General features: G+C 56.5%; 1 protein-coding gene across 4 annotated transcripts in view; it reads left to right on the plus strand.

Annotated features, from left to right (window-relative positions):
• Window positions 1–25,779, plus strand: part of agbl2 (AGBL carboxypeptidase 2) — a 191,103-nt gene that overhangs the window by 81,541 nt on the left and 83,783 nt on the right. For all 4 annotated transcript variants that reach the window (XM_069894445.1, XM_069894451.1, XM_069894459.1 and 1 more), the window contains exons 4-6: window positions 2,602–2,709; window positions 3,708–3,858; window positions 7,153–7,926. In XM_069894445.1, the coding sequence (XP_069750546.1) occupies window positions 2,602–2,709; window positions 3,708–3,858; window positions 7,153–7,926 (1,033 nt within the window). The remainder of the gene's footprint in view (window positions 1–2,601; window positions 2,710–3,707; window positions 3,859–7,152; window positions 7,927–25,779) is intronic.

Genomic DNA, 25,779 nt, shown 5'->3' on the forward strand with positions numbered 1-25,779 from the left:
GAATATGGGGGGTAGATGGGGAATATGGGGGGTAGATGGGGAGTACGGGGGGTAGATGAGTATGAGGGGATATATGGTGAGTGTGAAGGGGTGGATGGGGTGTACAGGGGTAGGTGGGCAGTACGGGGATAGATGGGGAGTATGAGGGGTAGATGGGGAATATGGGAAGTAGTGGGGTAGGTGGGCAGTACGGGGGTAGATGAAGTGTACGAGGGCATAGATGGGGAGAATGGGGCTAGGTGGGCAGTACAGGGGTAGGTGGGCAGTACAGGGGTAGATGGGGAGTACAGAGGCTCAATGGGGAGGATGCGGGGTAGATGAAGTGTACAAGGGTAGATGAGGAGTACGGGGAGTAGATGGGGAGTGTAGGGGTAGATGGGACTATGGGGATGGATGGAGAGAACTGGGGTAGGTGGGCAGTATGGGGGTAGATTTGGAGTATGGGAGGTAGATGGGGAGTAGGAGGAGATAGCTGGAGAGTAGGGGGTAGATGGGGAGTACGGGATAGGTGGGCAGTACGGGGGTAGATGGGGAGTAAGGGGGTAGATGGATAGTACAGGCGATAGATGGGGAGTACAGGGGTTAGATGGGGAGTATGGGGAGGTAGATGGGGAGTATGGGGAGGTAGATGGGGAGTATGGGGAGGTAGATGGGGAGTATGGGGAGGTAGATGGGGAGTATGGGGGTTTGATGGGGAGTATAGGGGTTTGATGGGGAGTATAGGGGTTTGATGGGGAGTATAGGGGTTTGATGGGGAGTATAGGGGTTTGATGGGGAGTATAGGGGTTTGATGGGGAGTATAGGGGTTTGATGGGGAGTATGGGGAGGTAGATGGGGAATACAGGTGGTAGATGTGGAGTATGGGGTTTAGATGGGGAGTATTTGGCATAGATAAAGTGTACAGTGGTAAATGGGGAGTACAAGGTGTAGATGGGGTTTACATGGGGTAGATGGGTAGTACGGGGGGTAGATGTGGAGTGTGGGGTTTAGATAAGGAGTATTTGGCGTAAATGGGTAGATGGGGAGTACAGAGTGTAGATGGGGAGTATGGGGATTAGCTGGGGAGTACAGGGTAGATCTGGAGTACGGGGTGTAGATGGGGAGTACGGGGTGTAGATGGGGAGTGCGGGGTGTAGATGGGGAGTGCGGGGGTAGACGGGGAGTGCGGGGGGTAGACGGGGAATGCGGGGGGTAGACGGGGAGTGCGGGGGGTAGACGGGGAGTGCGGGGGGTAGACGGGGAGTGCGGGGGGTAGACGGGGAGTGCGGGGGGTAGACGGGGAGTGCGGGGGGTAGACGGGGAGTGCGGGGGGGTAGACGGGGAGTGCGGGGGGTAGACAGGGAGTGCGGGGGGTAGACGGGGAGTGCGGGGGTAGACGGGGAGTGCGGGGGGTAGACGGGGAGTGCGGGGGGTAGACGGGGAGTGCGGGGGGTATGTGGCTTATAATCCATGAGGGGGATTTAGATGGGTTGATGTCCAAGGGTCTGCTCAATGCCCCAGAACAGAACAGAACAGGAAGTTCAAGGGAACCCTTGAGGTGGGAAGGTACCTCCATTCCAGAAGACCAGAAAGCGAAGAAACAGAAATTGGCTATTCAGCCCATTGAGTCTGCCTCACTATTTCTCAGACCCAGTGTCTGGCTTTCTCCCCATATCCTTGCTGCCCTGGTTAACCTATCAATGTCTTGTTCAATCGCACTAATCTCAGTGTCAATAACCTGGGTCCACGAAGATGAACTGGGTAAGGGCGCAGAGGGAGGTTGGAGAGGAAGAGGAGCGATAGAGGTTATCAGCAAGATTAGTGGGAATGAGGGGGAGAAGTGGGGATGGGCTTGGCTGGGGAGTGGGAGAACACATGCTTAATGGGAGAATGAGCTGACTTAATAGATAATGAGGGGCTTAAAGAGTGTGGACCCAACACCTTATCCTGGGATGACTATTAGTAAATACCAGAGGATATCTGTTTCAGATGAGTGTAGGAATGTTCAGTGGAGATATCTTTTACACAGAGAGTGGTGGGTGCCTGGAATGCATTTCCAGGGGTGGTGATGGAGACTGGGACAACCAGAACTTTCAAATGACTCTTCTATAGGCACATGGATATGAGTAAAATTGAGGGTTATGTGTGTGAGTTAAGGAAGAGTGAGGTTGTTGTGGAGTAGGTTCACATCAGTGGCACAATGTCGTGGGTTGAAGGGCCTGTACTGTTCTGTTCTATGAACTGGGAGACTTGCAGGAGTGGAGGGAGGAGGCACGAGATGGAGATGTGTGTGGTCAGGCTGAGAGAGGAGATATTGAACGGGAGGGGGCTGTTCGAATTGGAGGAGATCACGGAGGTTGAGGTAGGAACACTGGGCAAATGGGAGAGCATGGAATGGACACCTCGCCCAGCAGTTCTCCCACCACGCTTGGGATCTGTGGTTCTATTCATGGGTTGGGGTGACCAAGTAGAGTGTGAGGGAAGGGTGAAGGGGGAGGAAATGGGTGCAAGTTCTTGAGATGAGATCCTACCACAGGCAATGTTTTGGGTTAAGGTGTGAATGAACCTGTTTACATCCCTGGTGCCTGGTGTGACTGAACCCTGGTTAATTTTACTCCACAGAATGGAGCCCAGCCCAGCCAGAAAAGCTGTACCAGCCTAGCGGGCAGGAGAATATACCTCCCAGTTGGGGGGGTGAAGGAAAGGAAACAGTTTTTGCCATCGACACAGGTAACCACCAAACACTGGATGCCAGTGTTTCACTTGCAGTACTCAAAAGTGCTGGAGAAACTTAGCAGGTCACACAGCATCCAGGGAAGTGAAGGTGACCAATGTTTCAGCCATGAGCCTTCATCAGGTAGAAGAAAAACTGCAGGAGCTTGAATAAAAAGGAGATCGAAGTGGGGAAGGAGGAGAAAGGGGCAGGAGCATAGGTCAACAGGTAGATGGGATGGAAGGAAGAAAAGAAAAAATGCTGAGAAGGGATAGAGATATCACTGCATCACGCTGCTTATCTGCTGTAAATTCGCGGAGACCTGAACCCACACTCCCCCGACTCCCACACTGCAACCTCGCAGAGACCTGAATCCACATTCCCCAGTTCCCACACTGTAACCTCACGGAGACCTGAACCCACACTCCCCAGTTCCCACCTTGTAACCTCGCAGAGACCTGAACCCACATTCCCAGTTCCCACCCTGTAACCTTGCGGAGACCTGAACCCACACTCCACAGTTCCCACACTGTAAACTCGCAGAGGCCTGAACCCACACTCCCCCCGGTTCCCACCCTGTAACCTCACAAGCCCTGAACCCACACTCCCCGGTTCCCACACTGTAACCTCACGGAGACCTGAACACACACTCCCCCGGTTCCCACCTTGTAACCACATGGTTTGTATCCCCATTCCCCCCCCCCCACTGTAGTGTCCACATCCCGCCACTGTTGTGTCCCCATCTCCCCCCTACACTGTAGTGTCCCCATCTCCCCCCCCACTGAGTGTCCCCATCTCTTCTCCCCACCCCCCACTGTAGTGTCCCCATCCCCTTTCCTCTGTAGCATCCCCATCCCCTCCCACTGTAGTCACTGTGGTCCCCAGTACATACCAATGTCCAGTCTGTCCATCCTTGTCTTGCTGCAATGTTGATCCATTTCAATTTGCTATTACTGCCCATGTTCTCTACTTCCCCACCCAACCTCCCCAACATGATCAATACCTTGTCCTGCAGCCAGTAAAGCACCTTACTTCACGTGTTCCCGTGTTGGAGGTCGCCGAGGACCTTTAAGTGTCGCCAACGTGGGTTCAAGTGGTAAAGACCCCAGCACTTTGATCTTCGAGTCAAGGTTTGAGAGCGGGAATCTACAGAAGGCCACCAGAATGTGAGCATGTGTAACTGTTCCTTGTGCCTGGGACAGTGCAAGTCTCTGCTCCAGTGCACATCCCTCCCCTCCTGTCTGCCCACCGCCCCGTGTATAACGTGTCCTACATCACCTTCCGTCTGCACCATCCTTATACTAGGTTCCATTGATTCAATCCTGATAAGTGTGAAGTGATGCACTTTGGAAGATTGAACTTGTGGCAGAGTATGTGGTCATGGCAGGATTCCATGTGGAGGAACAGAGAGCTTGAGCTCCAGGTTGTAGATCCATCGAGATTGCTGCGTGAGTTGATGGGATGGTTAAGATGGGATGGGATGTTGCGCTGGCCTTCTTTAGTCAAAGGGTAGTGTTCAAGAGCTGCAATGTAATGTTACAGCTCTATAACACTCTGGTGAGACCACAGGGAGCATTGTGTACAGTTCTGGGTGCCTTACTGCAGGAAGGACATTGACGCCTTGGAGAGGGTGCAGAGGAGATTGACCAGCATATTGCTGGATTGGAGAACATGTCCTAAAAGCAAGGATAACAGAGCTAGGTCCTTTCTCTTTGCAGTAACAAATAGAGCTATATAAGATTGAGGGGTCTAGATAGGGTGGTCAAGATCACAAGATAAAGGAACAGAAGCAGGCCACTAGGCCCATCGAGTCTGTTCCGTGACTCTACACAAAGCTGAACTATGCTCACACCTAGTTCCAATTTCCAGCCTTTTCCCCATATTCCTTGGCACCCCTACTAATTAGATACTTATCCGTTTCCTGTTTAAATACTCCCAGATCTGGTCTCCACTGCTTTGTGCAGCATTAAGTTCCACAGATCCATGACCCTCTGATGCAAATGGACGATTATGGATGTGAAGAAGAGTAATTAGATTGTTGTTGAGTAGGTTTACATAGGTTGGCATAAATCGTCGGCTAAGGAGTCTGTATTGTGTTATTCGATGAAACAATATATTTTTAATCACTGAGCTCAGATCAATAGCCATTTCCAGGTTTTCACCACCCTCTGCACATTAAAATGGTCCCCAACCAGCTCTAATCTTTAAGGTAGTTCTAGAGTGCCTCTGCCAGTAGAACTTCGACCTTCACCCATCTCCAGTGTATCGCATTCCTGCCGCTGGTCAATCTTCCAGGTGTCTTGCTTCCAGGGTTTCAGACAGTAGTTTCGAGACCTCACAGTTCCCCTTGGAACAAAGGATAGAATACATCAGCCTTTGTCATTACCTTCTCCACCATCTCCTCCTGCGGCCCCTCGGAGGACTTGCTTCCACCCCAGAACCAAGGTGACCAACTAGACCTGAGTGGGCAGCAGATGACAGGGTAAAGCAGTGACCACTCCAGCAGTCTGCTGCCCGTGGTCTCGGCACATCCTCATGACCCTGTCACCTTCCCATGACCCCACCGTGTTACCTGCTGCTCCACCCATTCTCAGCAGTCCATAAGACAAGAGCAGAAGTCCATTCAGCCCATTGAGTTTGCCCCACTGCTGGCCACTCCCCATAACCTTTGATGCCCTGATCAATCAAGAATGTAAATCCTTAAATGCATGCAATGACATGGCCTCCAAAACCGCCTGCGGCAACAAATTCCACAGATTTACCTCCCTCTGGCTGAAGAAATTTCAGTGCATTCTAAGCGATCGCCCTTCAATCCTGAAGTTTTTCCCCTTGTCCTAAACATTCTCCGCATGGGAAACAACCTTTTGACATCTACTCTGTCCATGCTTTACAACATTCAAAATGTTTCAATGAGATCCCCCTCATTCTCCTAAATTCCAAGAATATAGGCCAAGAGCTGACAAACACTCCTTGTATGATAACCCTTTCATTCCCGGAATCATCCTCATGAACCACCTGTGAACTCTCTCCAATGTCTGCACATCCTTTATTTAAATAAGGAGTGCAAAATGGCTCACGATACTCCGTGAGGTCTCGCCAGGCCCTTTGCCAGGCAACGCTGCCCTCTCCCATCGACCCATTGCCAGGCAACACTGCCCTTTCCCATTGCCCCGTTGCCAGGTGATGCTGCCCTCTCCTGTTGTCTCATTTGCCACATGATGCTGTACTCTCCCATTGCCATACAAAGATGCCCTCCTCTGCTGCCCTCCCATTGCCAGGTGACTGCCCTCTCCCATTGTCCCCATTGCCAGGAGATGGTAAACACCTTCCATTGCCCTATTGCCAGGCAACAGTGCCCTCCTCCATTGTCCTCCATTGCCAGGTGATGCTGCCTTGTCCCCGCAGCCCTGTTGCCAGGTGACGCTGCCCTCTCCCGTGGCCCCATTGCAGGTGATGCTGCTCTCCTGTTGTCCCAGTTGCCACGTGATGCTGTCCTCTCCCATTGCCAGGCAATGATGCCATCCTCTGCTGCCCTCCCTTTGCCAGGTGATGCTGCTCTCTCCTCACGGTCCTGTTGCCAGACAATGCTGCCCTGTCCCGTGGCCCCATTGCCAGGTGATGCTGCTCTCCTGTTGTCCCAGTTGCCAGGTGATGCTGCCTTCTCCTCACGGCCCTGTTGCAGTCAACGCTGACCTGTCCCGTGGCTCCATTGCTAGGTGATGCTGCTCTCCTGTTATCCCCGTTGCCAGGTGGCACTGCCCTCTCCCATTGTCCTATTGCCAGGGGATGCTGCCCTCCCCATTGCCTGGTGACAATTCCATCCCATGATGCCCTCCTGTTGTCCCCATTACCAAGTGACACTACCCTCTCCAGTTGCCAGGTGACACTGTCCTCTCCCATTGTCCCCGTTACTAGGTGTCGGTAACATCTCCTATTGTCCTGTTGCCAGATAATGGTGCCCTCTCCCATTGCCTCATTAACAGGCAATGCTACCCTCTCCCTGCGGCCCCGTTGCCAGGTGACACTGCCCTCTTCCATTGCCAGGCGATAATACCCCATCTCGTTGCTCCATTTCCAGGTGACGCTGCCCTCTCCCATTGCTCTGTTGCCAAGTGATGTTGCTCTCTCCTGTTGTTCCAGTTGCCACATGACACTGCCTTCTCCCGTTACCAGGCAATAATGCCAACCTTCTGTTGCCCTCCAGTTGTCCCCATTGACATACGACACTGCCCTCTCCTATTGCCAGGAGACTTTGGCTCTCTCATTGCTAAGTGACACTGCCCACTTGTTGCCAAGTGATGAGGCCCTCTCCCATTGACCTGTTGCCAGGTGGCATGGGCTCTCTCATTGTCACATTGCTAGGTGACGCTACCCTCTCCTGTTGCCGGATAACAATGAGATCCCACTGTTGCCCTCTCCTTTTGTCCCTGTTGCCTGATGATGCTTTCTCTCCACTGCAGCCATGATCACGAGTACGAGCTCACGCTCCGGCCCGATCTGTACACCGAGCGGCACACCCAGTGGTTTTACTTTCGGGTGCGGAATATGCAGCCAGGCTTGACCTACCGCTTCACCATCGTCAACCTGAGCAAGGGCAGCAGCTTGTACAGCCGGGGCCTGCGGCCACTGCTCTACTCGGAAGTTGAAGCACGGCTAAACGGCCGGGGGTGGCAGCGGGCAGGCAGTGACCTGCACTACTACCGCAATCGGCTGGGCCAGGAGGGCCAGAATTTGTCCTCGCTGAGCTGGACGTGCTGCTTCCCGCACGCCGGTGACACCTGCTACCTGGCCCACTCCTACCCGTACACCTACTCTGAGCTGCTGCGCTACCTGAATGCCGTGGCCACCCATTCGCTCCGGTCTCGCTACTGCAGCCTCCGGCCTCTGTGCCGCAGCCTGGCCGGCAACCCAGTGCCCTTGCTCACCATCACTTCGCCTGGCCGGCCTGGACGCCCCCGACCCGCTATTGTGCTCACCGCCCGAGCCCACCCGGGCGAAGCCGGCGGCTCCTGGGCTATGCGGGGTCTCCTTGACCACCTGCTCGGACCATCGGAAGATGCCCGCCTCCTGCGCGACAGCTTCATCTTCAAGGTGGTGCCCATGCTCAACCCCGACGGCGTGGTAGTCGGCAACTCCCGCTGCTCACTGACCGGCTGTGACATGAACCGTCTCTATGGCAGCCCACTGCGGCACGAATGCCCCTCTGTCTGGCACACCCAAGACATGGTGCAGAGGTAAGGGTGGAGGGGAGGGGGAAGGTAATGGTGTGAGGGGAGGGTGGTAGGTGTGGCATGGGATGAGGGGAGTGTGGAGAGGGGGTGGATGATGGGGTGGGGAGAGGATGTGATGGATTGTGAGGTGAGTAGTTAGGAAGTTTGAGGAGAAGGGAAAATATGGAATGGGGATGATGGTTGGTGATAGGGGAAGTGAGGGAGGAAGAGCATGTGTGAGGGGTGAGGGGGAGGAGTGGGTGGAGCGGAGAGGGAGGTGGGTGGGTGGAGGTGGTGGGTGAGGGGGACATGGGCATTAGCTGAGGGAGAAGTGGGTGAGGGGAAGTTGGGTGAGAGGGATGTGGGGAGGGGGGTGATTGAGGGGGATTACGGGGAGTGAGAGTGAGATGGGTGGTGCGTGTGGAAGGGTTGAGACAGGAGGTGGGGGTAAATTTGTGAGGGGGATGGGTGTTGTGATGGTGGAAGGGTTGAGGTTTGTAACATGAGGGGCAGAGTTGGGATAGGTAGGTGGTTGGGGGAGGAGTGAAGAGATGGAGATTTAGGGACGGGGTGTGGGTGAGGGGTAGGATGAGGTGGGGGTTGGGATGTGGAGAGGGTGAAGGTTAAGATGGGGGTGGGTGAGTGTTGAGATAGGGAGTTGGTTGGTACAGGGAGTGGGTGAGGGTTGGGATGGGGAGTCAGTTGGGATGGGGAGTGGGTAAGGGTTGGGACAGTGAGTGGGTGAGGTTTGGGACGGAGTGGGTGAGGATTGGAAAGGGAAGTGGGTGAGTGTTGGGATGGGGAGTGGGTTGGGATGGGGAGTGGGTGAGGGTTGGGATGGGGAATGCTTTGGGATGGTGAGTGGGTGAGGGTTGCAATGGGTAGTGGGTTGGAATGGAGAGTAGGTGAAGGTTGAGACGGGTAGTGGGTGAGTGTTGGAAAGGGGAGTGTAAGGTTTGGGATGGGAAGTAGGTTGGACGGGGAGTGTGAGAAGGTTGGGGAGGGGTTTGTGTGAGTGGGAGGAGGGGGTTTGGATTGGGAGGATTTGGGGTTGGAATGGGGAGTGGGTGAGGGTTGGGATGGGGAGTGGGAATGAGGGTGGGACAGGGAGTGGTTGAGTTGTGACGGGGAGTGGGTTTAGGTTCCGATGGGGTGGGTGACGGTTGGAACGGAGAGTTGGTAAGGAGTGGGTTGGGACAGGGATAGGGTGAGGGTTTGGACAGGGAATGTGTGTTGGTTGGAACGGGCAGTGCATGAGGGTGTGATCAGGAGGGGGTTGCGACGGGTAATGGATGAGGGTTAGGATGGGGAATGGGTAAGGGTGCAATGAGGAGGGGTTTGGCATGGGGAGTGGGTGTGGTTAAGGACAGGGTGGGTGAGGGTTGGGACGGGGAGTGGTTGAGGGATGGGTGGGGAGTTGGTTGGGACAGAGAGTGGGTGTGTGTTGGGATGGAGACTGGGTGAGGTTTGGGACAGGGAGTGGGTGAGAGTTGTGATGGGGAATGGGTTGAGACGGGGAGTGGGTGAGGGTTGGGACAGGGAATAGTGAGGGTTGGGATGGGGAATCGGGTGGGACAGGGTGTGGGTGAGGGTGAGGGATGGAACAGGGAGTGGGTAATGGTTGGGATGGGGAGTGGGTTGTGACGGGGAATGGGACAAGGTTGGGGCGGGGACTGGGTGAAGGTTGGGATAGGGAGTGGGTCAGGGTTGGGACAGGAAGTGGGTGAAGGTTGGTACGGGAAGTGAGTGAGGGTTGGGTTGGGGAGTGGTTGAGGGATGGGATGGGGAGTTGGTTGGGACAGAGAGTGGGTGTGTGTTGGGATGGAGACTGGGTGAGTGTTGGGATAGGGAGTGTGTTAGGGTTTGGATGGGGAGTGTGTTGGGATCGGGAGTGGGTGAGGGTTGGGACGGGGTGTGGGTTTGGACAGGGAGTGGGTGAAGGTTGGGTCAGGGATTGGGTGAATGTTGATGAAAGGGAGTGGGTGAGGGTTGGGATGGGGAGGGGGATGGGAATAAGTGGGTGGAGGTTGAGGCAGGGAGTGGGTGAGGGTTAGGGTAGAGGTTGGTGAGGGTGGGATGAGGAGGGGGTTGGGACAGGGAATAGTGAGGGTTGGGATGGGGAATCGGGTGGGATGTGGAGTGGGTGAGGATTGGAATGCGGAAAGGATGTGGGTTGGGATGGGGAATGGGTTGGGACAGGGTGTGGGTGAGGGTGAGGGATACGACAGGGAGTGGGTAATGGTTGGGATGGGGAGTGGGTTGTGACGGGGAATGGGACAAGGTTGGGGCGGGGACTGGGTGAAGGTTGGGTCAGGGATTGGGTGAATGTTGATGAAAGGGAGTGGGTGAGGGTTGGGATGGGGAGGGGGATGGGAATAAGTGGGTGGAGGTTGGGTACAGGGAGTGGGTGAAACTTAGGATAGGGAGTGGGTCAGGATTGGGACAGGAAGTGGGTGAAGGTTGGTACGGGAAGTGAGTGAGGGTTGGGATGGGGAGTGGTTGAGGGATGGGATGGGGAGTTGGTTGGGACAGAGAGTGGGTGTGTGTTGGGATGGAGACTGGGTGAGTGTTGGGATAGGGAGTGTGTTAGGGTTTGGATGGGGAGTGTGTTGGGATCGGGAGTGGGTGAGGGTTGGGACGGGGTGTGGGTTTGGACAGGGAGTGGGTGAGGGTTGGGATGGGGAGGGGGATGGGAATAAGTGGGTGGAGGTTGAGGCAGGGAGTGGGTGAGGGTTAGGGCAGAGGTTGGTGAGGGTGGGATGAGGAGGGGGTTGGGACAGGGAGTAGGTGAGCATTTGGACAGAGAGTGGTTTAAGGTTGGGACGGAAAGTTAGTGAGTGTTGGGATAGGGAATGGGTGAGGGTTGGGATGGGAGTTGTTTGGGATGGGGAGTGGGTGAGGGTTTGGACGGGGTTTGGGTGAGGGTGGGAGGAGGAGGGGGTTGGGAAGGGGAGGAGGAGGAGGTTGGAACGGAGAGTTGGTGAGGGTTGGGATGAGCTGGGTGATGGTTGGGACGGTGATTGTGAGAAGGTTGGGACAGGGACTGGGTGAAGGTGTGGACTGGGAGTTGGTGTGGGTTGGGATGTAGAGAGGGTGAGTGCTGGGATGGGGAGTTTGTTGCCACAGGGAGTTGGTGAGGGTTTGGACGTGGAGTGGGTGAAGGTTGGGATGGGGTGTGTGTTGGAACGGGAATGGATGAGGGTTGGGACGGGGAGAGGGTGAGTGATGGGATGGGGAGTATGTTGGTACAGGGAATGGGTGAGGGTTGGGATGGGGAGAGGGTGAGTGTTGGAACATGTGTTCGTAAGGGTTGGGATGGGAGACGGTGAGTGTTGGGACATGTGTGCGTAAGGGTTGGGATGGGAGAGGGTGAGTGTTGGGACATGTGTGCGTAAGGGTTGGGATGGGAAGTGGGTGAGGGTGGGATGTTAAGGGGATTAGGTGGGGAATGGATGAGAGTTGGGAAGGGGGTGGGTGTTGGTTAGGATGGGGAGTGGGAGGGTGTTGGGATGGGGAATGGGTGAGGGTGGGATGAGGAGGGGGATGCGATGGGAAGTGGGTGAGGGTTAGGATGGGGACTGGGTAAGGGTGAAATGAGGAGGGGTTTTGGAGTTGTGTGGGTTGGGAAGGGGAGTGGGTGTGGGTTGGGAATGGGAGTGGGTGTGGGTTGGGAAGGGGAGTGGGTGTGGGTTGGGAAGGGGAGTGGGTGTGGGTTGGGAAAGGGAGCGGGTGAGGGTTGGGAAGGGGAGTGGGTGAGGGTTGGGAAGGGGAGTGGGTGAGGGTTGGGATGGGGAGTGGGTCAGGGTGGAATGAGGAGGGGGTTGGGATAGGGAGTGAGTTGGGACGGGGAGTGGGTGTGGGTTAGGAGTTAGCACAGGGAGTTGGTGCGGGTGGGATGTGGAGGGAGTTGGGAAAGGGAGTGTGTGAGCATTGGGATGGGGAGTGGTTGAAGGTTTGTTTGGGGAATGGGTGAGGGTTGGGATGGGGAGTCAGTTGGGATGAGGAGTGGGTAAGGGTTGGGACAGGGAGTGGGTGAGGTTTGGGACGGAGTGGGTGAGGATTGGGAAGGGAAGTGGGTGAGTGTTGGGTTGGGGAGTGCTTTGGGATGGTGAGTGGGTGAGGGTTGCAATGGGTTGTGGGTTGGAATGGAGAGTAGGTGAAGGTTGAGACGGATAGTGGGTGAGGGTTGGAAAGGAGAGTGTAAGGTTTGGGACGGGAAGTGGGTTGGACAGGGAGTGGGTGAAGGTTTGGGAGGGGTTTGTGTGAGTGGGAGGTGGAGGGGGTTTGGATGGGGAGGATTTGGGGTTGGAATGGGGAGTGGGTGTGGGTTGGGATGGGGAGTGGGAATGGGGGTGGGGTCGGGGAGTGGGTTTAGGTTCCGATGAGATGGGTGACGGTTTGAACGGAGAGTGGGTAAGGAGTGGGTTAGGACAGGGATAGGGTGAGGGTTTGGACAGGGAATGTGTGTTGGTTGGGACGGGCAGTGCATGAGGGTGTGATGAGGAGGGGGTTGGGATGGGTAATGGGTGAGGGTTAGGATGGGGAATGGGTAAGGGTGCAATGAGGAGGGGTTTGGGGTGGGGAGTGGGTGTGGTTTTGGACAGGGTGGGTGAGGGTTGGGATGGAGAGTGGTTTAGGGATGGGTTAGGGAGTTGGTTAGGACAGAGAGTGGGTGTGTGTTGGGATGGGGACTATGTGAGGTTTGGGACAGGGAGTGGGTGAGAGTTGTGATGGGATGTGGGTTGAGACTGGGAGTGGGTGAGGGTTGGGACAGGGAATTGTGAGGATTGGGATGGGGAATCGGGTGGGATGGGGAGTGGGTGAGGATTGGAATGCAGAAAGGATGAGGGTTGGGATGGGGATTGGGTTGGGACAGGGTGAGGGTGAGGGATGGGATAGGGAGTGGGTGATGGTTGGGATGGGGAGTGGGTTGTGACGGAGTGTGGGACAAGGTTGGGGTGGGGACTGAGTGAAGGTTGGGATGGGGAATGGGTGAGGTTTGGTACAGGGGGTGGGTGAAGGTTGGGATAGGGAGTGGGTCAGGGTTGGGACAGGAAGTTGGTAAAGGTTGGTACGGAAAGTGAGTGAGGGTTGGGAAGGGGAGTAGGTGAGGGTTGGGACGGGGTGAGGGTGGGAGGAGGAGGGGGTTGGGAAGGGGAGGAGGAGGGGGTTGGAATGGAGAGGTGGTGAGGGTTGGGATGAGGTGGGTGATGGTTGGGACGGCGATTGTGAGAAGGTTGGGACAGGGACTGGGTGAAGGTGTGGACAGGGAGTTGGTGAGGGTTGGGATGGAGAGAGGGTGAATGCTATGATGGGGTGTTGGTGAGGGTTTGGACATGAAGTGGGTGAAGGTTGGGATGGGGCATGTGTTGGAATGGGAATGGATGAGAGTTGGGATGGGGAGAGGGTGAGTGTTGGGATGGGGAGTATGTTGGTACAGGGATTGGGTGAGGGTTGGGACGGGGAGTGGTTGAGGGTTGGGATGGGGAGAGGGTGAGTGTTGGAACATGTGTGCGTAAGGGTTGGGATGGGAGAGGGTGAGTGTTGGAACATGTTTGCGTAAGGGTTGAGATGTGAAGGGGGTTAGGTAGGGAGTGGATGAGAGTTGGGAAGGGGGTGGGTGTTGGTTAGGATGGGGAGTGGGTGAGGGTTGGGATGGGGAGTAGGAGAAGGTTGGGATGGGGAGTTGGAGAGGGTTGGCATGGGAAGTGGATGAGGGTGCGATGAGAAGGGGTTTAGGTGGGGAGTGGATGAGAGTTGGAAAGGGGGTGGGTGTTGGTTAGGATGGGGAGTGGGTGAGGGTTGGGATGGGGAGTGCGAGAGTGTTTGGATGGGGAATGGGTGAGGGTGGGATGAAGAGGAGGATGGGATGGGTTGTGGGTGAGGGTTAGGATGGGGACGGGTAAGGGTGAAATGAGGAGGGGTTTGGGAGAGGTGAGGGTTGGGATGGGGAGTGAGTTGGGACGGGGAGTGGGTGAGGGTTGGGAAGGGGAGTGGGTGAGGGTTGGGAAGGGGAGTGTGTGAGAGTTGGAACGGGGAGAGGGTTAGGGTGGGATGAGGAGGGGGTTGGAAGGGGAGTGAGTTTGGACGGGGAGTGGGTGAGAGTTAGGAGTTAGTATGTGGAGTTGGTGCGGGTGGGATGTGGAGGGAGTTTGGAAAGGGAGTGTGTGAGCGTTGGGATGGGGAGTGGTTGGTTGGGGAATGGGTGTGGGTTGGGATGGGGAGTGGGTAAGGGTTGGGACAGTGAGTGGGTGAGGTTTGGGACGGAGTGGATGAGGATTGGGAAGGGAAGTGGGTGAGTGTTGGGATGGGGAGTGGGTGAGGGTTGGGATGAGGAGAGTGTGAGTGTTGGGTTGCAAAGTGCATAGGGATGGGGAGTGGGTTTGGAAGGGGAGTGGGTGAAGGTTACGAAGGGTTGTGGGTGAAGGTTAAGATGGGGAGTGCTTTGGGATGGTGAGTGGGTGAGGGTTGCAATGGGTAGTGGGTTAGAATGGAGAGTAGGTGAAGGTTGAGACGGGTAGTGGGTGAGTGTTGGAAAGGGGTGTGTAAGGTTTGGGACGGGAAGTGGGTTGGACGGGGAGTGGGTGAAGGTTGGGGAGGGGTTTGTGTGAGTGGGAGGAGGGGGGGTTTGGATGGGGAGGATTTGGGGTTGGAATGGGGAGAGGGTGAAGGTTGGGATGGGGAGTGGGAATGGGGGTGGGACAGGGAGTGGGTGAGAGTTGTGGTGGGGAGTTGGTTGAGATGGGGTGTGAGTGAGGGTTGGGACAGGGAATAGTGAGGGTTGGGATGGGGAATCGGGTGGGATGGGGAGTGGGTGAGGATTGGAATGCGGAAAGGATGAGGGTTGGGATGGGGAATGGGTTGGGACAGGGTGTGGGTGAGAGTGAGGGATTGGACAGGGAGTTGGTGATGGTTGGGATGGGGAGTGGGTTGTGACGGGAACTGGGACAATGTTGAGGGCGGGGACTGGGTGAAGGTTGAGATGGGGAGTGGTGAGGTTGGGTACAGGGAGTGGGTGAAGGTTAGGATAGGGAGTGGGTCAGGATTGGGACAGGAAGTGGGTGAAGGTTGGTACGGGAAGTGAGTGAGGGTTGGGATGGGGAGTGGGTTGGGACAGGGAGTGGGAGAAAGTTGGGTCGGGGAGAGGGAAATGTTGGTACAGGGAGTTTGTGAGTGTTGGGATCGGGTCTGGGTGAGGGTTGGGACGGGGTGTGGGTTTGGACAGGGAGTGGGTGAAGGTTGGGACAGGGATTGGGTGAATGTTGGGAAAGGGAGTGGGTGAGGGTTGGGAAGGGAAGTGGGTGAGGGTGGGATAAGGAGGGGGTTGGGAATAAGTGGTGGAAAGGTGGGATGGAGTGGGTGGGGGTTGAGGCAGGGAGTGGGTGAGGGTTAGGGCAGAGAGTTGGTGAGGGTGGGATGAGGAGGGGGTTGGGACAGGGAGTAGGTGAGCATTTGTACAGGGAGTGGGTTAAGGTTGGGACAGAAAGTTAGTGAGGGTTGGGATGGGGTTTGGGTGAGGGTGGGAGGAGGAGGGGGTTGGAACTTAGAGTTGGTGAGTGTGGGATGAGGTGGGTGATGGTTTGGACGGCGATTGTGAGAAGGTTGGGACAGGGACTGGGTGAAGGTGTGGACGGGGAGTTGGTGAGGGTTTGGATGAGAAGTGTTGGGATGTGGTGTGTTTGAGGGTTGGGACGGGGAGTGGGTCGGTATGGGGAGTGGGTGAAGGTTGGGATGGGGAGTGCGTGAGGGTTGGGACAGGGAGTAGGTGAGAGTTGGGATGGGGAATGGTGAAAGTTGGGATGGGGTGTGGGTGAGTGTTGCGACGGGGTGGGATGAGGAGGGAGTTGGGACAGAATGTGGGTGATAGTGGGATGGGGAGAGGGTTGGGATAGTTAGTGGGTGTGGGTTGAATCAGGGTGTGTTTGAGGGTTTGGACGGGGAGTTGGTGAGGGTGGGATGATAGGGGGTTGGGACAGGGAGTGGGTGAGCATTCGGTCGGGGAGTAGGTGAGGGTTTGGATGGGGAATGGGTGAGATTTGGGATGAGGAATGTGTTGGGATGGGATGTGGGAAAGGGTTGGGTGGAGGAGTTGGTTGGGAAGGGAAGTGGGTGAAGTTTAGGATGAGGAGTGGGTGAATGTTGGGACGGTGAGTGGGTGAGGGTTGGAATGGGGAGTTGGTGAGGGTGGGATGAGGAGGGGGCTGGGAATAAGAGTGGGGGATAGGTGGGACTTGGAGTGGGTAGGGGTTGAGACATGGAGTGGGTGAGGGTTGGGATGTAAATTTAGTGAGTGTTGGGATGGGGAATAGGTTGTGACAGGGTGAGGGTGAGGGATGAGTCAGGGACTGGGTGAAAGTTGGGACGGGGAGTGGGTGTGGTTGGTATGGGGAAAGGGTGAAGGTTGGGACGGGGAGTGGGTCAGGGTTGGGACGGGAAGTGGGTGAAGGTTGGTATGGGGAGTGGGTGAGGGTTGGAATGGGACAGGGAGTGGGTGATGGTTGGGATGGGGAGTGGGTTGTGATGGGAAGTGGGACAAGTTTGGGGCAGGGACTGGGTGAAGTTTGGGATGGGGAGTGGGTCAGGGTTGGGACAGGAAGTGGGAGAAGGTTGGGACAGGAAGAGGGAAATGTTGGTTCAGGGAGTAGGTGAGTGTTGGTATAGGGAGTGTGTTAGGGTTTGGATGGGGAGTGTGTTGGGATCAGGAGTGGGTGAGGGTTGGGATAGAGAGTGGATGAGTGTTTGGTTGGGGAGTGGGTTGGAATGGGGTGTGGGTGAAGGTTGAGACAGGGAATGAGTGTGGTTTGGGACAGGGAGGTGGTGAGGCTGGGATGTGGAGGGGGTTGGCACGTGAGTGGATGAGGGTTAGTATGGGTTGTGGGTGAGGGTGGAAAGAGGAGAGGTTTGGGATGGGGAAGAGGATGGGGTTGGGATGGGATTAGGTGAGGGTTGGGACAGGGAGTGGGTGAATGGTGGGATTGGGGGTGTTTGGATGGGGAGTGGGTGAGTTCAGGGACATTGAGTTGGTGGGGGTTGGGACGGAGAGTGGGTGAGTGTTAGGATGAGGTGTGGGTTTGGACGGGGAGTGGGTGAAGGCTGGGAGAGGGAGTGGGTAAGCGTTGGGACGGGGAGTGTGTGGGTTGGAACGGGGACTGGATGAGGTTTGGGACAGGGAGTGGATGTGAGTAGTGATGGGGTGTGGGTTGAGCCGGGGAGTGGGTGAATGTTGTGACGGGGAGTGGGTGATGGTTGGGACTGGGAGTGGGTTAGGGTGGGAGGTGGAGGGGGTTGGGATGGGGTGTCAGTGATGGTGTGATAAGTAGTGGATTGTGATGGGGAGAGGGTGAGGGTTGAGCTAGGGAGTGTGTTGGGACGGGGAGTGTGAGAAGGTTGGGACGGGGACTGGGTGAAGGTTGGGATGGGGCGTGGGTGAGGGTTGGTACAGAGAGTCGATGAGGGAGTGGACAGGGAGTAGGTGAGTGTTAGGATGAGGAGTGTGTTGGGATGGGGTGTGGGAAAGGGTTGGAGGGTGCAGTGGGTTGGGATGGGAAGTGGGTGAAGTTTAGGATGGGGAGTGGGTGAATGTTGGGACTGTGAGTGGGTGAGGGTTGGAATGGGGAGTTGGTGAGGGTGGGATGAGGAGGGGGTTGGGAATAAGAGTTGGGGAAAGCTGGGACTTGGAGTGGGTGGGGGTTGAGACAGGGAGTGGCTGAGGTTTGGGATGTAAATTTAGTGAGTGTTGGGATGGGGAAAGGATAAGGGTTGGGATGGGGAATAGGTTGGGACAGGGTGTGGGTGAGGTTGAGGGATGGGTCAGGGAGTGGGTGATGGTTGGGATGGGGAGTGGGTTGCATCGGGGAGTGGGACAATGTTTGGGCAGGGACTGGGTGAAAGGTGGGACAGGGAGTGGGTGAGGTTGGTATGGGGAGAGGGTGAAGGTTGGGATGGGGAGTGGGTGAGGGTTGGAATGGGGAGTGGGTTGGGACAGGGAGTGGGAGAAAGTTGGGACAGGGAGAGGGAAATTTTGTTACAGTGAGTGGGTGAGTGTTGGGACGGGGAGTGTGTTAGGGTTTGGATGGGGAGTGTGTTGGAATGTAGAGTGGGTTAGGGTTGGGACAGGGTGTGGGTTTGGACAGGGATTGGGTGAAGGTTGGGAAAGGGAGTGGGTGAGGGTTGGGATGGGGAGTGGGTGAGGGTGGGATGAGGAGAGGGTTATGAAAAAGAGTGGGGGAAATGTGGGACATGGAGTGGGTGGGGGTTGAGACAGTGAGTGGGTGAGGGTTAGGACAGAGAGTTGGTGAGGGTGGGATGAGGAGGGGGTTGGGACAGGGAGTAGGTGAGCGTTTTGGCAGGGAGTGGGTTAGGGTTGGAACGGTAAGTTAGTGAGTTTTGGGATGGGAAATGGGTGAGGATTGGGATGGGGAGTTGTTTGGGACAGGGAGTGGGTGAGGGTTGGGACAGGGTTTGGGTGAGGGTGGGAGGAGGAGGGGGTTGGGTTGGGAAGGGGAGGGGAGGATGAGGGGGTGGAACAGAGTTGGCGAGGGTTGGGGTGGGTGATGGTTGGGATGGGGATTGTGAGAAGGTTGGAACAGGGACTGGGTGAAGGTGTGGACGGGGAGTTGGTGAGGGTTGGGATGAGGAGTGTGTTGGGATGGGGTGTGGGTGAGGGTTGGGACGGGGAGTGGGTTGTGACAGGGAGTGGTGGAAGTTGGGATGGGATGTGCGTGAGGGTTGGGACAGGGAATAGGTTTGGGTTGGGATGGGGAATGGTAAAAGTTGGGATGGGGTGTGGGTGAGGGTTGGGACGTGAGTGGGATGAGGAGTAGTTGGGACAGGGTGTGGGTGATAATGGGATGGGGAGTGGGTTGGGATGGGTGGTGGGTGTGGGTTGAGTCAGGGAGTGTGTGAGGGTTAGGACAGGGAGTTGATGAGGGTGAGATGAGGAGGGGATTGGGACAGGGAGTGGGTGAGGGTTGGGATAGGGAGTGGGTGAGAGTTGGGACAAGGAGTGGGTGAGGGCTGGGACAGGGAGTGGGTGAGGGTTGGGATGGAGAGTGGGTGAGGAGGGGATTGGGACAGAGATTGAGTGAGTGTTTGGACAGGGACTGGGTGTTGGTTGGGATGGGGACTGCATGTGAGTGGGATGATTAGGGTTGGGATGGGTAGTGGGTGAGGGTTGTGACAGGGAGTGGGTGAGATTTAGGACAGGGAGTGGGTTGGGTCAGGGAGTGGGTTGGGTCAGGGAGTGGAGGAGGTTGGTATGGTGAGTGGGTGAATGTGATGAGGAGTGAGTTAAGGTTGGGATGAGGTGTGGATGATGTTTGGGATGGGTTGTGGGTGAGGGTTGGAATGGGGAGAGCATTGGGATGGGCAGTGGGTGAGGGTTGAGTCAGGGAGTGGGTGAGCGTTGGGATAGGGAGTGGATGTGTGTTTGGATAGGGTATGGTTGAGGGTTGGGACCGGGAATGGGTGAGGGTTGGGATGGAGAGTGGATGAGTGTTCGGTTGGGGAGTGGGTTGGAACGGGGTGTGGGTGAAGGTTGAGACAGGAAATGAGTGAGGTTTGGGACAGGGAGGTGGTGAGGCTGGGATGTGGAGGGGGTTGGCATGTGGAGTGGATGAGGGTTAGTATGGGTTGTGGGTGAGGGTGGAATTAGGAGGGGTTTGGGATGGGGAAGAGGATGGAGTTGGGATGGGGATTAGGTGAGAGTTGGGACAGGGAGTGGGTGAATGGTGGGATGGGGAGGGTGTTTGAATGGGGAGTGGGTGAGTTCAGCAACATTGATTTGGTGGGGGTTTGGACGGGGAGTGGGTGAAGGTTGGGACAGGGAGTGGGTAAGCGTTGGGACGGGGAGTGTTTGGGTTGGAACGGGGACTGGATGAGGTTTGGGACAGGGAGTGGATGTGAGTAGTGATGGGGAGTGGGAGAAGGTTGGTATGGGGAGTGGGTGATGGTTGGGACTGGGAGTGGGTTAGGGTGGGAGGTGGAGGGGGTTGGGATGGGGAGTGAGTGATGGTGTGATAAGTAGTGGATTGTGATGGGGAGTGGGTGAGGGTTGAGATAGGGAGTGGGTTGGGACGGGGAGTGTGAGAAGGTTGAGACGGGGACTGGGTGAAGGTTGGGATGGGGCGTGGGTGAGGGTTGGTACAGACAATTAATGAGGGAGTGGACAGAGAGTAGGTGAGTGTTGGGATGGGGTGAGGGTTGCGGCAGGGAGTGGGTTGGGATTGGAAGTGGGTGAAGTTTGGGATGGGGCGTAGGTGAATGTCGGGACGGTGAGTGGGTGATGGTTGGGATGGGGAGTGTGTGGGTTGGAATAGGGTGGGTGAGGATTGGGACAGGATGGGTAAGGTTTGGGATGGGGAGTGGGTTGGGATGGGCAGTGGGTGAGGGTTGGGATGGGGAGTGGGTGAGGGTTGGGACGGGGAATGGGTGAGGATTGGGATGGGGAATGGGTGAGGGTATGGATGGGGAGTTGGTTGGGACAGGGTTTGGATGAGGTTTGGTATAGGGAATGGGTGAGGTTGGGGACAGGGAGTTAGTTGGTGATGGTGAGAGGTTGAGGGGGTTGGCATGGGGAGTGGATGAGGGTTAGTACAGGGTGTGGGTGAGGGTGGAAGGAGGAGGGGTTTGGGACAGGGAAGAGGATGGGGTTGGGACGGGTATTGGGTGAGTGTTAGGACGGGTAGTTGGTGAAAGGTGGGACTGGAAAGGTGTTTGGATGGGGAGTGGGTAAGTTTTGGGATGAGGTTTGAGTGAGTGGGAGGAGGAGGGGGTTTGGAAGGGGAAGAGTTGACATTGGAATGGAGACTGGGTGAGGGTTGGGATTGGGAGTGGGGGTGGGACAGGGAGTGGTTGAGAGTTGCGACGGGGAGTGGGTTGAGGTTCTAATGAGGTGGGTGATGTTTGGAACAGAGAGTGGGAAAGGAGTGGGTTGGGATGGGGATTGGGTGAGGGTTGGGATGGGGAATAGCTTAGGATGGGGAGTGAGTGAATGTTGGGACGGGGTTTGGGTGAGTGGGATAAGGAGGGGGTTTGGATGGGGAGGAGTTGGGGTTGGCATAGGGAGTGGGTGTGGGTTGGGATGGGGAGTGAGAGTGGGGATGGGACAGGGAGTGGTTGAGAGTTTTGACGGGGAGTGGGTTTTGGTTCTGAAGGGGTCGGTGATGGTTGGAACGGAGAATGGGTAAGGAGTGGATTGGGATTGGGTGAGGGTTTGGACAGGGAATGGGTGTTGGTTGGGAAGGGCAGTGTATGAGGGTGTGATGAGTGGGTTGGGATTGGTAATGGGTGAGGGTTAGGATGGGGAATGTGTAAGGGTGCAATGAGGAGGGGTTTAGGATGGGGAGTGGGTGTGGTTTAGGATGGGATGGGTGAGGTTTGGGACGGGGACTCGTTGAGGGTTGGGATGGGGAGTTGGTTAGGACAGAGAGTGGGTGTGTGTTGGAACAGGGACTGGATTGGGTTTGGGACAGGGAGTGGATGAGATTTGTGATGGGGAGTGAGTTGAGACGGGGAGTGGGAGAAGGTTGGTACGGGGAGTGGGTGAATGTTGTGATGGAGAGTGGATGATGGTTGGGATGGGGTGTGGGTGAGGGTTGGGATGGGGAAGGCATTGGGATGGGGAATGGATGAGGCTTGGAATTCGGAGTGGGTTGGGACGGGTTGTGGATGAGGAATGGGATGAGGAGAGGGTGAGAGTTGGGACGGGGAGTGGGTTGAATGGGGAGTCGGACAAGTTTGGAATGGAGAGTGGAAGATGGTTGGGATGGGTTGTGGGTGAGGGTTGGAATGGGGGGGGGCATTGGGACGGGCAGTGGGTGAGAGTTAAGATGGGGATTGGGTGAGGGTTGTGACAGGAAGTGGGTGAGGTTTTGGATGGGGAGGGCATTGGGACAGGGAGTGGGTTGGAACGGAGAGTAGGTGAAGGTTTCGACGGGGAGTGGGTGAGTGTTGGAACGGGGAGTGGGTGACGGTTGGGAAGGGGATTGGGTTGGATAGAGAGTGGGTGAAGTTTAGGATGGTGAGTGGGTGATGGTTGGGATGGGGAATGGGTGAGGGTTGGGATGGGGAGTGGTTGAGGGTTGGGATGGAGAGGGCATTGGGACAGGGAATGGGTGAGGGTTGGAATGGGGAGTGAGTTGTGATAGGGAGTGGGTGAGTGTGGAAAGGGGAGTGTGTGAGGGTTGGGACGGGGAGTGGATTGGGTCGCGGAGTGGGTGAGGATTGGGACGGTGAGTGTGTTGGGATGGGGACTAGATGAGGGTTGAAATGGGGTGTGGGTGAGGGTGGGATTAGGATGGGGTTTGGACAGGGAGTGAGTGATGGTACAATGTGTAGTGGGTTAGGACGAGGAGTGGGTGAAGTTTAGGATGGGGAGTGGGTGAGAGTTGGGATGGGGAGTGGGTGAGGGTTGGAATGGGGAGGGCATTGGGATGGGGAATGGGTGAGGTTTGGAATGGGGAGTGCGTTGAGACAGGGAGTGGGTGAAGGTTGCAACAGTGAGTGGGTGAGTGTAGGAACAGGGGGTGGTTGAGGGTTGAGATAGGGAGTGGGTTGAGACGGGGAGTGGGAGAAAGTTGGGACGGCAACTGGGTGAGGGTTGGGACAGGGATTGGGTGAGAGTTGGGAAGGGGAGAGTTTTGGGATGGTGAGTTGGTGAGGGTTGGGATGGGGAGTGGGTGAGGGTTGTGATGGGGAGGGCATTGGGATGGGGAATGGGTGAGGGTTGGAATGGGGAGTGGGTTGAGACAGGGAGTGGGTGAAGGTTGCAATGGGGAGTGGGTGAGTGTAGGACTGGGGAGTGGTTGAGGGTTGAGATAGGGAGTGTGTTGGGATGGGGAGTGGGTGAGGGTTTGGACAGGGATTGGGTGAGAGTTGGGAAGGGGAGAGTTTTGGGATGGTGAGTTGGTGAGGGTTGGGATGGGGAGTGGGTGAGGGTTGTGATGGGGAGGGCATTGGGAAGGGGAATGGGTGAGGGTTGGAATGGGGAGTGGGTTGAGACAGGGAGTGGGTGAAGGTTGCAATGGGGAGTGGGTGAGTGTAGGACTGGGGAGTGGTTGAGGGTTGAGATAGGGAGTGTGTTGGGATGGGGAGTGGGTGAGAGGGTTGGGACAGGGATTGGGTGAGAGTTGGGAAGGGGAGAGTTTTGGGATGGTGAGTTGGTGAGGGTTGGGATGGGGAGTGGGTGAGGGTTGTGATGGGGAGGGCATTGGGATGGGGAATGGTTGAGGGTTGTGATGGGGAGTGGGTTGGGATGGGGAGTGGGTGAGGGTTGGGATGGGGAGTGGGTGAAGGTTGGAATGGGGAGTGGGTGAGGGTTGGAATGGGGAGTGGGTGAGGGTTGGAATGGGGAGTGGGTGAGGTTTGGGACTGGGAGTGGGTTAGGGTGGGATGTGGAGTGGTTTGGGATGTGGAGTGGTTTGGGATGAGGAGTGAGTGATGGTGTGATGGGTAGTGGGTTGGGATGGGGAGTGGGTAAGGGTTGAGGTAAGGAGTGGGTTGGGATGGGGAGTGGGAGAAAGTTGGGATGGGGCCTGGGTGAAGGTTGCGATGGGGCGTGGGTGAGAGTTGGGATGGGAATGGGTGAGGGTTTGGATAGGGAGTTGGTTGGGACAGGGTGTGGATGAGGATTGGGTCAGGGCATGGGTGAGGATTGGGATGGAGAGTGGGTGATTGTTCAGATGGGGAGTGAGTTGGAACGGGGTTTTTGTGAGGTTTAGGACAGGGAATGGGTGAGGTTTGGCACAGGGAGTTGGTGAGGGTGGGATATTGAGGGGGTTGGCATGGGAAGTGGATGAGGTTTAGTACGGGGTGTGGGTGAGGGTGGAAGGAGGAGGGGTTTGGGACAGGAAAGAGGAGGGGTTTGGGATGGGGATCGGGTGAGGGTTGGGACAGGTAGTTGGTGAATGGTGGGCCTGGGAGGACATTTGGATTGGGAGTGGGTGAGTGTAGGGGCGATGAGTGGGTGAGGGTTGGGATGGGAAGTGGGTGAAGGTTTGAGTGGGGAGTGGGTCAAAGTTGAGATGGGGAGTGGGTGAAGGTTGGGATGGGGAGTGGGTGAGGGTTGGGATGGGGAGTGGGCTGGGACAGGGAGTGGGAGAAGGTTGAGCCGGGGAGAGGGAAATGTTGGCGATGGGCAGTGGGTGAGTATTGGGACGGGGAGTGTGTTAGGGTTGGGATGGAGAGTGTGTTGGAATCGGGAGTTGGTGAGAGTTGGGATGGGATGTGGGTTTGGACAGGGAGAGGGTAAAGGTTGGGACAGGTATTGGGTGAAGATTGTAAAAGGGAGTGGGTGAGGGTGGGACGGGGAGTGGTTGAGGGTTTGGATGGGGAGGGCATTGGGACGGGGAATGGGTGAGGGTTGGAATGGGGAGTGAGTTGTGATAGGGAGTGGGTGAAATTTGCAATGAGGAGTGGGTGAATATAGGAATGGGGAGTGGTTGAGTGTTGTGATGGGGAGTGGGTTGGGATGGGGAGTAGGTGAGGGTTGGATGAGGAGTGGGTGAGGGTTGGTACTGAGAGTGGGTTAGGGTGGGATGTGGAGGGAGTTCGGATGGGGTGTGAGTGATGGTGTGATGGGTAGTGTGTTGGGATGGGGAGTGGGTGAGGGTTGAGTTAGGGAGTGGGTTGAGACGCGGACTGGGTGAAGGTTGGGAAGCGGCATGGGTGAGGGTTGTTACAGAGAGTCGATGAGGGAGTGGATAGGGGTGAGGAGTGTTTTGGGATGGGGTGAGGGTTGTGGCGGGGAGTGGGTTGGGATTGGAAGTGGGAAAAGTTTGGGATGGGGCGTAGGTGAATGTTGAGACGGTGAGTGGCTGAGGGTTGGGATGAGGAGTGGGTGATGGTTGGGACAGGGAATTGGTGAAGGCAGGGTGTTGGTTGGGATGGGGATTAGGTGAGGGTTTGGACGGGGAGTGGGTAAGTGTTAGAATGGGGAGTGGGTGAGAGTTGGGATGAGGAATGGGTTGGGTCGGCGAGTGGGTGTGGCTTAAGCTGGGGTGGATGTGGGTTGGGATGGGTGTGGGTGAGGATTGGGATGGGGAGTGGGTGAGGGTTGAGTCAGGGAGTGCGTGAATGTGGAGATAGGGAGTGGATGAGTGTTTGGATGGGGAATGGGTGAGGGTTGGGACAGGGAATGGGTGAGGTTTGGGACGGGGAATGGGTGAGGGTTTGGATGGGGAGTTGGTTGTGACAGGGTGTGGATGAGGGTTGGGTCAGGGCATGGGTGAGGATTGCGATGGAGAGTGGTGAGTGTTTGGATGGGGTGTGGGTTGGAACGGGGTTTGGGTGAGGATGGGACTGGGATTGGGTGAGGTTTGGGACAGGGAGTTGGTGAGGCTGGGATGTGGAGTGGTTTGGCATGGGTAGTGGATGAGGGTTAGTACGGGGTGTGGGTGAGGGTGGAAGGAGGAGGTGTTTGGGCCGGGGAAGAGGAGGGGGTTGGGACGGGTATTGGGTGATGGTTGGGATGGGGAGTGGGTGAGGGTTGAGTCAGGGAGTGCGTGAATGTGGGGATAGGGAGTGGATGAGTGTTTGGATGGGGAATGGGTGAGTGTAGGGGCAGTGAGTGCGTGAGAGTTGGGACGGTGAGTGGGTGAGTGTTGGGATGTGGTGTGAGTTTGTACGGGGAGTGGGTGAAGTTTGGGACAGGAACTGGGTGAAGGTTGGAATGGTGAGTGGGTGAAGTTTGGGATGGAGAGTGGGTATGCGTTGGGATGGGGAGTGGGTGAGGGTTGGTACAAGGTGTGGGTGAGGGTTGGGACAGGGACTGGGTGAGAGTTGGGACAGGGATTGGGTGAGAGTTGGGATGGGGAGCGTTTTGGGATGGGGAGATGGTGAAGGTTAGGATGGAGAGTGGGTGATGAAGGGGTTGGGACA

Source organism: Narcine bancroftii, chromosome 1 (genome assembly GCF_036971445.1).
Source record: "Narcine bancroftii isolate sNarBan1 chromosome 1, sNarBan1.hap1, whole genome shotgun sequence".
In the NCBI taxonomy this organism is placed as follows: Eukaryota; Metazoa; Chordata; class Chondrichthyes; order Torpediniformes; family Narcinidae; genus Narcine; species Narcine bancroftii.